The 17,916-nt window shown below is 50.4% G+C and overlaps 1 protein-coding gene across 2 annotated transcripts in view; it reads left to right on the top strand.

Moving 5' to 3' along the window:
• LOC144952645 (RNA binding protein fox-1 homolog 2-like) overlaps nt 1–17,687 on the top strand; it is a 66,288-nt gene extending 48,601 nt beyond the window's left edge. For both annotated transcript variants that reach the window (XM_078883123.1, XM_078883122.1), the window contains 4 exons: nt 1,133–1,172; nt 1,596–1,663; nt 5,457–5,532; nt 6,603–17,687. In XM_078883123.1, the coding sequence (XP_078739249.1) occupies nt 1,133–1,172; nt 1,596–1,663; nt 5,457–5,532; nt 6,603–6,647 (229 nt within the window). In that variant the 3' untranslated portion in view covers nt 6,648–17,687. The remainder of the gene's footprint in view (nt 1–1,132; nt 1,173–1,595; nt 1,664–5,456; nt 5,533–6,602) is intronic.
• The last annotated feature ends 229 nt before the right edge of the window (nt 17,688–17,916 follow it).

Raw genomic sequence — 17,916 nt, 5'->3', positions numbered from 1 at the left:
GGTGAGGTGGGTGGTTTGCATGTGGAGATGGATGGCCACGACTTGGCCACAAATGATGGCTCAAAGATGTGGCTTATCACGTAGACGTTTATAAAAGGTAAATAATTATCTAAATTCTCTCGATGCATGATTTTAAATGTGGAGGAAAAACCGGAGGACCCAGAGAAAAATCCACGCAACCACAGAGAGAGAGACGCAGACTGCAAATATACAGCAGGCGTCAGGGTCGGGATCGAGCCCATGACATCCTGTATATCAGGCAAGGTAGTTAACATCTAGTTCAGTTTAATAGTTTTTAAAAGCTATATTCGGTGTTGTATATCTTCTCGTGATTATCTGTAAGTGTGTTTTATATCAGTCTGTTTTGTTTTTGTTGTTAATCTGTGTGTCTTTAACAGTGTGCATGTATGTTAATCTGTGTTTTCATCTGTGCGTGTGAATGTAGAGTGGTAGTGTTAGTGGTTAGCGCGCGGCGCTACGAACCCGGTGACCTGAGTTCGATTCCCGCTCACGGCCAACACCAGTGACGAATATCTGAACCCCAAGGTTGATTCGGTGACTAAAACACAGCAAGTTGGCACAGTAGGGGGGGCACAGGTGGTGCATCGGTCAGTCATATCAGTCAGTCAACCCATGGCACCTGGGTCTGTCCCGTGACCTCCTGCCAGCAGGTGTTCGACACTTCACGTGGCCTTAAAGTGCACCTGGCCTGGCACAGGTGCCATGGTGAAATCACTGCCACTTAGTGGCCATTGCCAGATGTTGTATCTGTGTATGTGTGTGTTTGATGGGTAGTGTAGTGGTCGGAGCACTGGACTACAAACCCGGTGACCCGAGTTCGATGCCCGCTCACGGCCAATACCAATGACGATTATCTGAAATGGTCTTGGGCCTCCCCTAGGTCGACTCAGCCTCCAAAAATAACCTGGTGTGGTGTGTAAACATCACCGCTATGGAGACAAAGACGGCTGGGTGTGGTGCTGGCCACCCACCCCCTCGTGTGTCGTTATGGCCTTCATAGGTGCTGCTCACTAACAGCACTTGCCTCAACAGTATTTAAGGCTGCAAGGGGGATCTTTGTTTTTGTCATGTGTGTGTGTTAATCTGTGCATGTGTTAATCTTTGTGTCCAGGTTGGTCTATCCAGAAAACTTCTACACAACTGACCTCTATGTGAGTACAAACACACACACACACGCTCGCACGATTGGCACGGTTGGCTACATGCGGTGCGAAAGATGTTCAACATCCACACACGTATTGCAGTGTAGCGTTAAGCGCACCGCACTACGAACCCGGCGACCCGAGTTCGATTCCCGCTCGCGGCCAACGCTGGCGACAATTTAACCCAAATGGTCCTTGGCCACCTCCCCTTGGTCCACTCAGCCTCAAATGAGCACCTGATGCGGTGGCGTGCAGCAAACATCACCACTGGGGAGAGACAAAGGCGGCTGGGCATGGTGCTGGTCACCCACCCCCTCGTGTGCCACAGTGCCGGCGTTCATAGGTGCTCGTCAACAATAATTGCCCCAACAGTGTGTAAAGCTGTATGTCTTTGATGTGCGTGTGTTGATGTGCGTTCGTGCGTGTTAACAGGGTGGCTATGCTGCATACCGTTACGCTCAGTCTGCTACGGCCGCCGCCACAGCTACCTACAGTGACAGGTGAGTGTGCACCTCTTTGTGTGTGTGTGTACCTGTGTGTGCACCTCTGTGTGTGTGTGTACGTGTGTGTGTAAAAATAACCTGCCTCCTCGCGGCGCCGGATGGCAACGCCGTGGTGGATGTGAGCAGTGCCATTAGGGGAAGGCTCATTCCAATTGGCTTCTACCCCTCATGGCGCTTGTAGCCACCACGGCGGCCAAATGGGGGTTCTGGACGGGTACGAGGGGCTTTTAACCCCTCCACCTTAAATTAAACTACCACTGAACCACATGAAAAAATATAGAACAAAGCTTGTGCCGGAGGCCCTGGGGGGACAAGCATCTATGATACCTCCTGGCCAAATCCCATTTGGCGAGCAAGGAGACTGAACCTGTGACCATGGGGTTCCTCCAGAAATGGCAAAAAGCCACTGCGGGTGGCCACGTGGAATGTCCAAACACTCACTGCGGAGGAAGAGAGGCTGCCATCGGGAACTGGACCAGTACCACCTGGATCTGTGGGGTATTCAGGAGGTCCATGAGGGGTGGACAGTACTCCACTCGGGGCAGGAGACTGCCAAACAACAGGGGGGTGTGGAACTGCTTCTGGACAAAAGAATGAAGGGGGCGTGGGAGTGTGGTGGTGAGGTGTGGGAAGCTGTAAGCCCTAGGCTACTGTGGGCTCACCTCCCCATCAACCAGATGCGAGGAGTGGTGGTCATGGTTGCTTATGCCCCCACAGAAGATGAATATCAGTGAAGGGATGCAGGCAAAGCCGATGAGTCGGATGCCTTTCATGAACCTCCTGTCACAGATGCGAGCTAACGTGGCTTCTCGGAATAGAGTCATCCTGTTGAGTGACTTTAATGCCCGAGTGAGTCATGATGCTGGCACCTGGGCTGGGGTGATTCGAAGGCATGGGCCATATCAGCTAAATAACAATGGTAGGAGGCTGCTAGACGTCTGTGCAGCCCATTACCAACACGCTGTTCCAGCATCGGCACATGAACACAACAACATGGATGTACGCCGAGTCCACAAAAAAACATCTGCTGGACTATATAGTGATGGAAGAGCGGATGCAGGACCTACCGTGGAGCTGATCTGCCCACTAACCATCAGCTTGTCATCTGGAAGATGCACCTGCCATTCTTCCACGCTGGTGGTGGGTATCCATCTAGGATCCCATTCAAACCCACAGTGGCATGGTCTCAGCTAACTGATAGAATTTGGAAGCGAGAATTTCATCATCACTTGCAGCTGGGGTTGGAATCACCCCCCCTCCTCCTGATGCCGAGGGAACATGGGGTGAGGTTTAGGACTGTGGATCATGCAGCTGCAATGGCTGCTTTGGGTGCACGGTCCAAACCGCCCCAGAGACCATGGCTGATGGAGAAGGGGTTCCGGCTGGCTGAGAAAAAATGACAGGCCCACTCGCACCATCTACATCATCCCACGTCGGAGAATGAGGAAGCGTACCGCAGCCTTCGTTCAGAGGTTGGGAGAGCTGTGCGGCACTGCAAGGATGGATGGTGGTCGCGGAATGGAATCTGCCTCCGTAGCCTTCGATGACAAATCACTATTTAACTCCATAAAAGTAAATTGAAGCGCCATACCTATCCCCATCCTTAGGGGGGAAAAGGTGATCGGATCTCTGACCCCCAGGAATAGGTTTGTAGATTCGCTGAGCATTTCTGTGAAGTCTTGTGGGAGGGGAAGTCCCTCAGCCTAGAAAACATCGGGCAAAGTGGGGATGACCCTCCTGAGTTTGCCGTGCCTCAAATATTGGAAGAAGTAGTCACCCCCTGTTGTGAGTGGCTGGCTGAAGTGCTATCTGATGAGGAAGTATGGAAGGCAATCCACAGTCTGAGACCAGGAAAACTGCTGCAAAATGCTGAGGGAGGGTGGCGTTTGTGTGCAGAATGCCCTACATGACATAATAACAGTCTGGACCACTGGAACGGTTCTCCATGAATGGAAGGATGCCCTGGAGGGGTTCTCCAGGATATTTAAGGAGGGGGACCGCACAAACTGTAACAACTACACGGGCATCTCCCACCTCAGTGTGCCGGATAAGGTCCTGGCAAGGATTATTCAACATCACCTTGCCAAGCATGCTGAGGAGAGGCTTGTGAAGCCCCAATGTGGTTAACAGGCCAGGGTGGTCCTGCACCGATGCCATATTTTCTGTCCGTTTGCTACAGCAGATGTGTAGGGAATTCCAACACGACCTATATCTCTGCTTTATTGCCCTGGTCAAAGCCTATGATACAGTGGGCTTGGGCTCTGGGCTGTTCTTCATGCTTTCAGAGTCCCTAACTCTCTACTGAAAGTTATTAAGAATATTCATGATGGTGAGCAGTCCCGGGTAAAGCTACGTGTCTGGGAGTCAGAGCCATTCCCTGTTCACCTCGGGGTGTGACAGCGATGTCTTCTGGCTCCAACATTATTTAACAGATTTTTGAGCACGTAGTTCAAGAAACCTTCCATGGCTGTCCCGGAGGATTCGGTATCTGGTACAGATACAATGGGAGGCTGATCGATGCCCTGGCGTGGTCAAGGGATGCCTCCCTCTTGGTCAACCACGTTATGTAAGCTGATGATCTGGTGATTGCTGCTCACTCAGAGGAGGAGTTAGAGGCGCTGCTGCTGAACGTGGATCCAGTTTGACAGCAGAGGTCTCACTCCAAATCAGTCGAGCGGCATTATCTTTTCATTGGTTGCGTAACGCTGTGTGGAAGCTACCTGATCTGTCGCTGCACACAAAGCTTCGGGTCTTCTCGGCAACAATCATGCCCTCCCTTCGCTATGCTTGTGAAACGTGGACCCCCCTAATGGAACATCTGCGCCAGTTAGAAACATTCAGGCTGGCCTGCCTACGATCCATCCTGGGTTTAACCAGGTTGGATTGTGTAAGGAGCTCACAAATCCTTGAAAGATCTGGATATAGTCCCATCGGTAAGCTCCGCCAGCATGCCTAAACAGCTTTTGTTCGGCCAGATAGAGGGTATAAACTTGCGCGGCATGGGCTAAAGACGAGATGTTGCATTGGTACAAGAGGATATGAAACTGAGTGGACTTGCCGATGACTGGTACCAGCAGTGTTAAGATCGGCCTATATGGATGTGGCTCGTGAAGGACGCTGCTACTGGGCAGTTGGAGGCAGTCGCCCTCCAGCAACAACGGAGGGCAGAGGAGCGACGCTCACAACAACGAGTGGAGCGCCGGGTGGCTAAAGCACAGCAAGTTGGCACAGTAGGGGGCACAGGTGGTGCATCGGCCACTCATCTCAGTCGGTCAACCGATGGCACCTGGGTCTGGCCAGTCACCTCCTGCCAGCGGGTATTCGACACTTCACGTGGCCTTCAAATGCACCTGACCTGCACAAGTGCCGCGGTGAAATCACTGCCACTTAGTGGCCAACGGCAGATGTTGTCTCTGTCTGTGTGTGTTTCTGTGTGTGTTTGACGGGTAGTGTAGTGGTCAGCGCACTGCACTACGAACCCAGTGACCCGAGTTCGATTCCCGATCGCGGCCAACTCCAATGACGATTATTTGAAACGGTCCTGGGCCTCGCCTAGGTAGACTCGGCCTCAAATGAGTACCTGGTGTGGTGTGTAAACATCGCCACTGGGGAGACAAAGGCTGCCGGACGTGGTGTTGGCCACCCACCCCCTCGTGTGCCGTGCCGGCATTCATAGGTGCTCGCTAACAGCACTTGCCCCAACAGTTTATTAAGGCTAAATGTAGGGATCTTTGTGTTTGTCTATGTTTGAGAGTGTATGTGTGTGTGTGTATGTCTATCTTTGTTTCAGCTTTGGCCGGATATTCACGGCTGCAGATCCATACCAAGCCGCGGCTCTATCCCCAGCGTTTAGCATGGGGGCCATGGTGAGCGACGGCACACACAGTTCAACCCACACACTGCACACACAGTACAAACCACACACTGCACACAAAGTACACTGCATAGTACACTGCCCTCACGGTACGCTGCACACATAGTCGTACACTGCGCAGACATTACACGCCACACATAGTACACTGCAGATAGTGTACTGTGTGTATACTCCACACAGTACATGACATACACTGCACACACATTACACGACACAGTACACTGCTCACCCACAGTACACACAGGACAAACACGCCGTGGTGGCTAGGAGATGTTAACCACCTCGCCTGGTGTACAGGAGGTCGTGGGGTCCGATCCCGACTATGGCGCCTGCTGTGTATTTGGAGTTTGCGTGCGTCTCTCTCTCATCATCATCACGGTGACTAGGAGATGTTAACTACCTCGCCTGGTGTACAGGAGGTGTGTGGGTTCGATCCCGACCATGGCGCCTTCTGCTGTATATTTGTAGTTTGCATCTCTCTCCCCATGGCCATGTGGATTTTTCTCCCCGGGTCCTCCGGTTTTTCCCTCCACGTTTAGAATCGACGTCACCACCACGCGGCGTTGTCGAGTGTTTAGCTGCTGCTGTAAATGTCCACGTGATGATGACGACGCCGATGATAGCGGCCACTCCGTTGAGCTGCCATCATTTGTGGTGGCCAGGCCGCTTCTGGTTAAAGAGGCACACAACTCAGTGGGGCCTTACCTTGGCAAGTAAAACGTTGCGTTTATCTGCCGTAGTCTCGTCCTGTTGTGTGGTTTGACGCTAACCTGTTTCTTCTTTTCTTGCCTCGTCTCTGTGTCTCTGTCTTCCTGTGTCCCCCCACGTCTCCCCGTGTGTCTCTACATGTCCCCGTGTCTCCCCCTACCCCCCACCGTGTCTCCCCCCTACACAAACCCCCGTCTCCCCCCCCACCGTGTCTCCCCCCCCCCCTTGTCTCCCCCCCCCCCCCTGTGTCTCCCCCCTACCCCCTCCGTGTCTCCCCCCCCCGTCACCCCCCCCCCTTCCCCCGTGTCTCCCCCCTACCCCCCCCCTGTCTTCCCCGCTATCTCCATGCGCCAGGCGAGTCTGTATCGTGGAGCCTACGCACGCTTCTCTCCCTACTAGAGACGCCACCACCACCGCCACCACCGCCGCCACCACCACCGCCACCACCGCCACCACCACGACAGCCAAACACGGCCTGCGTGACTGCCCGAGTGTTTGTGTGTGTACGCACGCACGTGTGTGTGTGTGTCTAGGCGCTTATGTATTCTGACACGTATATGGGTGTGTGTGTGTGTGTAGACTCGTGTGTGTACGTGTGTGTGTGTGTGTGTACACACGTGTGTGTACGTGTGTGTACACACGTGTGTGTACGTGTGTACACACGTGTGTGTACGTACGTGTGTACGTGTGTACACACGTGTGTGTACGTACGTGTGTACGTGTGTACACACGTGTGTGTACGTACGTGTACGTGTGTACACACGTGTGTGTACGTACGTGTGTACGTGTGTACACACGTGTGTGTACGTACGTGTGTACGTGTGTACACACGTGTGTGTACGTACGTGTGTACGTGTGTACACACGTGTGTGTACGTACGTGTGTACGTGTGTACACACGTGTGTGTATGTACGTACGTACGTACGTGTGTGTACGTACGTACGTGTGTACGTACGTACGTACGTGTGTGTGTTTGTGTTTTGTGTGTGTGGGGGGTGGAGCGGTGGCGCAGCGGTTAGCGCGCTGCACTGCACCGCACCACGAACCCCCTTTGGGGATCCAAAGTTCGATTCACTCTCTAGGTCGACTCAGCCTCAAATGAGTTACCTGTTGCAGTGGTGTGTCGTAGTAAACACCACCACTGGGGAGAGACAAAGGCGGCCGGGCGTGGTGCTGGCCACCCACCCCCTCGTATAGCCACAGTGCTGGCCTTCATAGGTGCTCGCTAAAGGCACTTGCCCCTACAGCCTGGTAGAGGCTACCTTGGGGAGCTGTGTCTGTGTGTCTGTTGAAGTGGGGAGTGGTGGCGCAGCGGTTAGCGCTACGCTGCGCTACGAACCCGGCGACCCAAGTTCGATTCCCGCTCACGGCCAAAACCACCAGCGACGATTATCTGAGTCGGTCCAGGGCCTCCCCTAGGTCGACTCGGCCTCAAATGAGAACCCGGTGCGCTGTGTAGTAAACATCGCCACAGGGGAGACAAAGGCGGCCGGGCGTGGTGCTGGCCACCCACCCCCCTCGTGTGCCACAGTGCCGGCCTCCGTAGGCGCTGCTGCTGCTCGCTAACAGCACACAGTCTGTTACGGGGCGATCTTTGTCTTTTATCGGTTTAATTGGGGAGCGGTGACGCATTGGTTAGCGCGCTACGAAGCCGGAGACGCGAGTTTCGATTCCCGCTCACGGCCGACACCGTGAGTGAATCCGGTACCTGGACGTCCCCCCCCCCCTCCCCCTAGGTCGACTCAGCCTCAAATGAGTGTACCTGATGCAGTGGTGTGTAGTAAACATCCCCACTGGGGGAGAGACAAAGGCGGCCGGGCACATTAGTGCTGGCCACCCACTCACCCCCTCGTGTAGCCACAGTGCCGGCCTTCATAGGGTGCTGCTGCTACTCGCTAACAGCACTTGCCCCAACAGTCTGTGTGGGCTATACGGAGGAGGGGGATTTTTGTCTTTGTGTACACGTACCTGTGTGTGTGCGTCTGTGGACTGCCTGCGTTGCGAGCCTGCCTACGTGTACACGTTTGCGTGTACACGTGTCTGTGTGTGTGTGTGCACGCACCATTTTGTGTGGACTGCCTGCATTGCCAGCCTGCCTGTGGGAACACGTGTTCATGTACACGTGCCTGTGTGTGTACATCCGCCTCTATCTAAACCTGCCTGTGTGATTATGTGCACCATGTGTGTGCACGTGCCTGTGTGTGTGTACACGTGCTATGTGTGTGTGTGTACACCTGCTGTGTGTGTGGGGAGCGGTCGTGTAGTGATTAGCTCACTGCGCTATGAATCCAGCAACCCGAGTTCGATTCTTCGTCACACCAGTGACGATTACTTGAACCGGTCCTGGACCTCCCCTAGGTCGATTCAGCCTCAAATGAGTACCTGGTGCAGTGTGTAGTAAACATCGTCACTGGGGAGACAAAAGCTGCCAGGCGTGGTGCTGGCCTTCATATTTGCTCGCTATAACAGCACTTGCATCAACAGTATGTTAAGGCTATATGGGGGATCTTTGTGTGCGTGTGTGTGTACATGTGACTGTGTGTGTGTACACGTGCCTGTGTGTGTGTGTGTACACGGAAGTGCAAATGCACCTCAACAACCACAATAGCCTACAGTGCCGCCACCGCCATCATCATTATCATCAATGTGATGACGAGATGTTAAGGACACTGACGAGGTGAGACGCTGACGATGGTAGACATGGGTTAGAATATTTACGAGTTGCGACACTGACGAGGTGAGACGTGGATAGAACACTAATGAGACAGTACACTAACGAGGTGAGTCATGGGTAGAACACTAATGAGAGAGGACACTAACGAGGTAAGATAGTGACGTGGTGAGACATGGGTAGAACACTAATGAGACAGAACTATAACGAGGTGAGACACTGACGAGGTGCACGTACGTCATTGGGAACGGGATCGGAAGAACAAAAACTGATGGCGTACACCACGTTACGTACGCCATTGGCCCGAGAAACTCGCACCTCCCTCAGATGTTGAGTTGGGCGAGCCTCGGTGCCTACAAAGTTATTCCATTTAAGTTTTTCTTCCGGTTCGGTTGCGATGATGTACGTAGCACGTACGTACGTCATCGGAAACGGTGCCGGAAGAAAAACGGATGACGTTTAAACCACGTGCGTATGTCATCAGGAACGGGATGGGATTAAAAAATAGAACGGAAAAAGGTAGTTCAGAGGCCTCCGTCGAGAATTTCCTGCACGACCTTTTTAATTTTTAATATATTTAATTTTTAAACCAAAAAAAACCGTCAAACTTTCAACTTCGCATTTTGAAGAGGCGCACCCCTCAATGTGTGAGGCCTACCCTACCCCACCCCCCACCTTAAGCTGTCCCTTGCTTGGCTTGCATCTAAAACCCGGCACTTTTAATAGCTCCTCACCGTGTTCCTCCGGTGTAAATACATCCGATTCTGATTCCGTGTAGGACCAGAACGAGAAATGTTGAAAAAACCAAAACGTTAACAGCGTGGCGCGGAAATCAACAGCATCATCAGCAAAAAGCGCACGCTGGAGTTGGCTGCTTTGTTGTCAGATATCCAAAAAGTATCGACCTATCCCAGATATTATCACCCTCCAGGAACACAATTTAGTACAACCTGGAGCAGTGGTTCTTAACCATTACTGCAGCATGGAAACCCTTTGGTTTTCAATTGTTACGACATTGATCATGTTAATACTGATAGGAACGAAGTGAACCAGCCTTCAATAGATTATATCGTCCGTCCGTCCGTCCGATGTCCGATTAGGTGTAGCAACATCGCCCCCTACTGCAAACACTTGGCAGGACCCTACAAAAACCTTTAGACTCAGTGAGGCTTTCCTGGCTAAACAAGTGTAACATTCCCTTATAATTCCCTGAGATAGTTATTAATTAAAACATTTAAATTAAAAATTAACTCACAGCGGCCTAAAGCCTACAGCTAGGCCTAAAGCCTAGAACTAGGCCTCAAACTCTCCCTTCGTATGGTATTTGTTCGTTCCTACCAGCCCACCCCGCAGGGACCTGTTTAATACATTGGGTTTGATGAAACGAAGTAGTTGCGCTTAACGTGCCCGTGGTTAATTTGTGTTTCGATTATTTAGCTTCTAAAGAAATATGGCAACGTCTCGCACCCACCCAGCTTTAAGAACCACTGCCCTAGAGGGGGATGGATTGGGGGTGGGTGTTTTTGTGTTACTCTGTGGGTATGAAACTGACGATTTGAGATTTTTTTTTTAAAGAGGCGTTGCGTGAAATTGCGTAAACTCGCACAGACACCCAAACGGCCTACTGAATATCCCTCATCTCGCCTGGAAACTCTCTTGTGCCTCTCATTGTCGTCTCAACATCATCATCGTCATCCTCCATCATAATCATCACGATCATTCTTGTCTTGTTTTTCAGTCTCATTGTGATGTAACGTCTTCACACACACACACACACACCGAACGCACGCACGCACGCACGCACACCGAACGCGCACACGCACCGAACATGAACATACACACACACCGAATGCACACACAGACACACCGAACGCACGCACGCACACTGAACGAACACACGCACCGAATATAAACATACACACACACCGAACGCACACACATACCAAACATGCACACACCCAACACACACGCATGAACACATGCGATCGATTTCACGAGGCGAATCTTAGCAGCCCACCAGAGGTGCCGCTGTGTGCGTTTACCGCTGTGTATGTGCATTTACCGCCGTGTGTGTGTGCGCGTTTACCGCTGTGTGCGCGTTTACCGCTGTGTGTGTGCATTTACCGCCGTATGTGTGTGTGCGTTTACTGCCGTGTGTGTGTGCGTTTACCGCTGTGTGTGTGCATGTGTTTACCGCTGTGTGTGTGCGTTTTTACCGCTGTTTTGTGCGTTTATCGCTGTGTTCGTGCGTTTATTGCTGCGTGCGCAAAGTTGACGAGGGGGAACCGATGGCTCACTAGAGCCGCAACCCTTCCCGAATCATGACAATTTGAAAAGAAGCGTCGCTCGTTCGAATTAGTTTGGGTGGGTTAGGGGTGGGTGGGAGTTTTAGGGAGTGGGGGTGCGAGTCCTCTGCGTGCGGAGCGGCCGCCCCCCCCACCGACTCTCTCGTTCAGTTTTGTTACCAAAATCATGGCGGATAACGCGCCGTGTTGGCACGCGTTCGACTGTGTAAATAGATAGGGGGAGAGAGAGAAGGGCGAGGTGGTGAGCTACGTGATTCACCGACACACGTGGGGGGGGGGCTGGGTGTTTGAAGTTTCCTCGGACAACACAACAGCCAACCCCTTCCCACCACAGTTGCGTAATAATCATAGACGACGATGTGGTAGAATTCGTAAACCACGCACCAATGTACGTTCGACCTCTCCGACAGAGAATCATCGAGAAGAAGATCTTTATTTTAGACTGCAGCGAGGACATCTGATTAAGTTAATGAAGCTATTATTTTGTGTGTGTCACAGATGTCCCCAGTAGAATGTCACATGTCCCAGTATATTCTCACAGATGTCCCAGTAGATTGTCACAGATGTCCCCAGTAGATTGCCACATGCCCCAGTAGATTCTTACAGATGTCCCCAGTAGATTCTCACAGATGTCCCAATAGATTCTCACAGATGCCCCCAGTAGATTGTCACAGATGCCCTACTAGATTGTCACATGACCCAGTAGATTCTCAAATATGTCCCAGTAGATTCTCACAGATGTCCCAGTAGATTGTTTCACAGATGTCCCAGTCGATTCTCACAGATTCCCCAGTAGATTGTCTCACAGATGCCCCCAGTAGATTCTCACAGATGCCCCCAGTAAATTGTCACAAATGTCCCCAGAAAATTCTCACAGATGCCCCCAGTAGATTGTCACAGATGTCTAAGAACGACGACAATGATATTGGCACGCGTGCATGGGGAGTGGGGGGAGCCTTCGTTCTAGAGTGAGGATTGTTTGGCCAACTCCGTAAGTGGAGTCACCACCACACGCCTTCGGGTAAGGAGTTTCACAAAATGTGTGTGTGATCCACCAATCCTCACCTCCACAGTACTTGGACAACGGGCGTTACATGAGGAAGCAAAGCAGCGCCCGTCTAATTTGCATCGGTACACCCACCTTTGCACCTCCGATTTTTGCACAGTTGGCTACGTACGGTGCGAAAGAAGTTCAACATACATATACACACTGCCCAAAGACTCAACACTACCCATAGACTCAACGCTAAACCTGGATTTTCATATCGCTGAAAAGGCCGATCCGAGAGCCGCAGATTCTGCTGCATTGCGGGAAAGGGTGTGTCGTGGTGGTGAACGATGGTTGGGCCTTCTTGGTGGTGAGGCTCTCCTTGCGTTGTTGCCGCTTTTCCTTTGCGGCACGGCGAAGATATTTTTCCAAGAGTGACCCCCGCCTCCACGTGTTTCTGTCCTGTGCGATGTCCTTCCAGTTTCTGGTGTTGATGTGGCACTTGTTGAGGTTGATCCTGATGTCCTTATTACAGTACCCTAGTGAATTTGTCAGGGCAGCCGATTTTTGGCAGTTCATAGAGTCGAAGGCTTTTGGAAGGTCTATAAAGACCATGTAAAGAGGTTGCTTTTGTTCCCGGCATTTCTCTTGCAGTTATCGTACTGTGAAAACAATGTCTGCTGTACCTCTGGATGGGTGAAAGCCACACACTGTGTGATTCTGGGAATATCTCTTCTGACAGGGGTAGGAGTCTTTGCCAGTAAGCCAGTGTTTTCCCGGTGGTCGGCCCTGTCTCCCTTTTTAAAGATGGAAACAATCATGACATCTCTGAGTTCTGTGGGGATTCCCTCATGCCAGATCTTCAGGAGGAGGGAATGTACGTGGGTGGTGTAAGAGCTCTGACCCACCTTTCTTTAAAATGTCTGCTGGAATCCCATTAGGATCAGGAGCCTTGTTATATCTAATCCTCCTGATGGCATCTTTGTACCTCATGTATATTGGGTGGTTCTTCTATGTCCGCTTATATGGGACGCTGAGGGATTCTGTCGATGACTTCCATCTCAACAATTTTGCTTTTGTTGAGGAGTTTTTCCAAAGTGTTCTTTCCACCGGGATTTGATTGAATCATCATCCTGGAGCAGATTTTGTCTGTTTTGAGTGAGGGGGGTTTAGGTCGCGGCAACTGGGCCCATATACTGCCTTGGTGGTGTCGAAGAAGCCTCCACTGGTATCGTCATTCTGCCAGCTGCCGGATCTCCAGGGCTTTCCCTGTCCACCATTTGTTTCTGAGCTCCCTCACTCGGCGTTGGACATTCGCCTTCGCTCAGGCATGAAGCCTCTCTTTTTAGGCCTTGCAGTGTGTGCCATTCTGCCACGTGCAAAAAGGTTCTTCGTTTTGTGTTTACGAGCCGTTCAATTTCAGTGTCGTTCTCATCAAACCACTCTTTGTGCTTTTTTATCTTATAGCCAATGGTATTCTAGCAGGTGTTGAGGATGGTAGACTTTGATATCATCAGGATATTTTTTGGGGAGTTCTGCACCAAGAACAGTCTGGAGGTGTTGTAGTTCGCCGGTATCGTCCAGACTCTCGATGTTAAGTCTCGGCCGGCCCAGCGTTTTTTGCACACTCCTTTTTTGCATCAGACTAATGGACGTGGTGGAGCGGATCAGGCGATGGTCTGTCCAACAGTCGTCTGCACTCGTCATTGCTCTTGTTATGTTCACGTCGCGACAATCCTTGGCTCGGACAATGACACAGTCAATGGGATTGCCAGAGTTTGGAGCGGGAATGCATCCAGGATGTTTTGAATTAGGTTTTATGACGGAAGAGCGTGTTGGTGATGATGAGGTCATGTTCCGTACATTTGGTTAGGGGAGAACTCCATTTGAGTCGGTATTGCCGACACCTTCCTTTCCAATCGTGCCTCTCCAAAGCTTTTGGTCCCGGCCGACCCTGGCATTAAAACTCAACACTACCCATAGACTCAACACTACCTATCGACTCAATGTTACATGTAGAATCAACACTGCCTACAGACTCAACACTGCCAATAGACTCAACACTGCCCATAGACTCAACACTACCTATAGACTCAATACTAGACGTAGAATCAACACTGCCCATAGACTCAACAGTGCACCTTCGATTAGGACAGTTGGATACGTATGGTGCGAAAGAAGTTCAACATACATACTCTACCCATAGGCCCAATACTACCCATGGACTCAACACTGTCTATATACTCAACACTACCCATAGACTCAACACTGCCCATAGACTCAACACTGCTTCTTTTGCACCGTATGTAGCCGACCATGTCAACAAGAAGTTCAACATGCATACCTGTACATGTATGTTAAACTTATTCCGTACCTAATGTCGCTGACCGTAGCTAATCGGAGGTGCGAGGGGACGACAAACTAAACGCGAAGAATCGAGTTTGTCAGTCTCGATGACGATTTAAAAGTGCATCATAGCTCCCAGTGGCTTCCTGATATCGGAAGAAAGAGCGTTCCAGACGGCCGCGGAAACAGCAGTGCAATCTGAAGGCGCCGCACAATGCAGTAAAAAAATAATTAACTATTGTTTAGCTTCACCTAACTTTTGGTTTTATACAGACAGTGCCGTCCATTTCACCAGGAGGAGGGGGACTTTGTTAATTGTTTTGTGTTTCGTCTGCAGGGTCAGGCTCGATATGAAATAGGACATTCTTCCGGTGTAACCGTCACTCGACGACTCGTGATGCTGCGTGCCACGCACACACGCTGGATGTGTGATGTGCTCACAGTAGTTTTCCTGGGACGGATTAAAAACGTTACACGAGGAACGACTGATATTAGCCAATCAAACTAAGTGGGGGGGGGGGGGGTGAATGGAGAGTGGTAGTGTAGTATAGTGGGTTAGCGCTCCACTGCACAATTTGTATTGATTCGGCTTCAGTCGATCCCCCGGCGCGTCGCTCAAGAGCTTGATCAGGGCAGCCCTCCTGACAATGTGCGCGATTCATTGGCAATCGATTCATTGGATCTGGTAGCCTTGTGACACGCCCCCTCCCCCCACCCCACCCCCCTTCGTTTGATTAACGTGTTTTAATCCGTCACAGGAAAACTCCTGTAAACCGAGATAACTGTTCATCGAATATAGGAGTCGCACGCTAAGAAAACATGTATCCATACCAGAAGAGGTGTAATGTTAAACGAAGCCATCCCCGAGGTCTCAAACGGCTCATTCGATGGGACGTCTCCGATTGGTCGAGGGGCGCGTGGCTCAGTCCTCACTTTACGAGCGGCTCTGATTGGCCAAAGTTGGAGCCGCGCGCACGCGCGTGTGTATATAACGTAAGCAACACGTGACCGCTAATAATGGACGTTTGTCACGTGCAGTCGTAAGCATGGGTGTTTCTTTATGGCAAGGCAAAACCTTAACGCTCGGAGGAGCGACGTTAAGCCGATGTCACCATTAACCGAGGGACCGACTCCAGACTGAGTTTCGGGCATACATCGGTAAATGTTACTTTATGTCCTCCTGTTTCGGTATTAAATAGATGAGGGATAAATGTTCATTGTTATCCCTCTATTTACGACTGAAACAGGAGGATACAAAAATAAACATTTATTCTTCCCTGTTTCAGTCTGAAATAGAGGGATAAAAACATTAACAAATAGAGAGATGAAAATACACATTCATGTCCCCATCTATTTAAGACCGACAGGAGGGATAAATGTTTATTTTTATCCCTCTATTTGAGACTGAAACAGGAGGAGGATTTCTCCACAGTTCTGGCTGTCGCCTGAAGATGCTGGTTGTTGTGATTACCGGCGACACATGACGTTTACTCAAATTGTACATGTCGTGGGTTAACTCCCAACGCACGGCAACCGGTTTAGTGCTGAACTCGGTTAAACGAATATTGTGCACGTTTTTGTGTTTGCGTGACACAAACCCCCCTTCACCGATTGGCTGATGTCGGGTAGTGGATGTTGTGATGGCGATGTTTGACGATGCAAGATTTTACACGCGATCTGACCCGACAAAAAAAACCTACCTCCGTCGATTATGGATAATATTGGTCGTGATAGCCCCTGCTACTACTGCTATCATTACGACGTTTTAAACGTATGCATCGGTTGATTCCCGTTGCAGGTCTGCTTTTATTGTAGCACATCATCCACCTATTGGCAAAATCTGCAAGAGAAGATTTGTTTTGCGCAAAAGGAATAACCCTGAGGGGGGAGAGAAGGGTAGGAGGGGAGGGGTCCTGCCATTCCGAAAATGTTTACCAAAAAAAAATGTCTAAACTCGCCAAGTTTACAGAATTAATCAAAAATACACTAATAGTAAATAAATAGAGGCTGACTAGCTGAATGATTTCTTGGACAGCGCTCGTGAAAGGGTTAACGGTTACGTGCCAGTGCTATGGGGTGTGGGCAGTCCCTTAAAGGGTCACTTTAAAAAAACGTCCATGAAAACTTCAAACCCTCGTGTGGGCGACCCCGAGGGGGGGGGGGGTGAGTCTGAGTGTGCCGTCGCTGTTATATATAGGAGCTGAGCTGCCTGGAGTTGTATCTCACCTAAGTGGACTTTGTGTTACAATGATCTTTTTCTGCTGCTGTTGTTGTTACAACTGCCGAGGATGAATTTCCCGCTTACAATGTATCATTATTACCACGTTATTTTGGCTGTCACACTTTATTATATTTTTGTTGTTTGTTTGTCGGCGTGTGACGTGCTGTGTGCGTCTCTCAAATCAGGACGTGGCGGCGGCGGCGGGAGGGGGGGTGTCTGTGCTCCTGTCACCCCGTTTTTTGTTTTTTACCGAGCCCACACACGTGGTGTAGTGTGGTGGTGGTGGTGTCTTTATAATAATTTCACGTCCGTTTGTTTTGTACTCGCCGGAGTGTCTCGCGCGTGTGTGTGGTGTTGTTTTATTTTTTTTAAAGTGGTTTCTGTGTGTGTGTTTTTTTATATATATACGTCGTCGTTTTTTGTTTTTTTTGCCGTCTAAGAAGTTGCGTGTGCATGCCGCGTCGCGTCAACGCTATAACCGCCATAAGTGACGTCGTTCCGTTGTTACTCGCCTGTACTCCCACACAATTGTAACAAGTTTATGCAGTATAAACCCTGCGCCGGTGGTCGTTGTGGTTGTTTTGGTGGTGGTGGCGTGGTTTGAGAGAGAGAAACTCTGCGACCTCGCCAAAACAAAAAAAATCCGTTCTATTCCGAGTGAAGTCCTCCCCCAGGGCCCTGTAGTGTGGATAGTGTATAATGTAGCGTGTATAGTCTAGTGTGTAGTGTATAGTATCGTGGCGTGTAGTAGTGTATAGTATAGTGTGGTGTGTAGTATACCCCTTTGAGCGCTACCCCGTACAGCGCTGGTTCATTATTGAGATGTTATCGGGCAATTTTTTTGTTATTTAAAAAATATATACAGTACAGTATATCTAACAAAATTAATACATGGGTGAAAATCGTACTTGAGTTAGTGCGGTGTGTGATCTCATCCAAATAATGTAGTGTCGTGCCCTTTTATAATAGAGGGTTTTTTTGTATCAGATCGTGTAAATATATAAATGTGTCGTTAAAACCCGGCACCACCCGACACAGTCAACTAGTAAGGGTTGTCACGTAAACAGAACATGCCAATTCGTCACTAGTACGGCAAATGGCGGTTGTCCCTTTTGGACGTGTGGGACTGGGCCTGT

Source organism: Lampetra fluviatilis, chromosome 69 (assembly GCF_964198595.1).
Source record: "Lampetra fluviatilis chromosome 69, kcLamFluv1.1, whole genome shotgun sequence".
NCBI classification, from domain to species: Eukaryota; Metazoa; Chordata; class Hyperoartia; order Petromyzontiformes; family Petromyzontidae; genus Lampetra; species Lampetra fluviatilis.
This window is presented reverse-complemented; position numbering and strand designations above follow the sequence as displayed.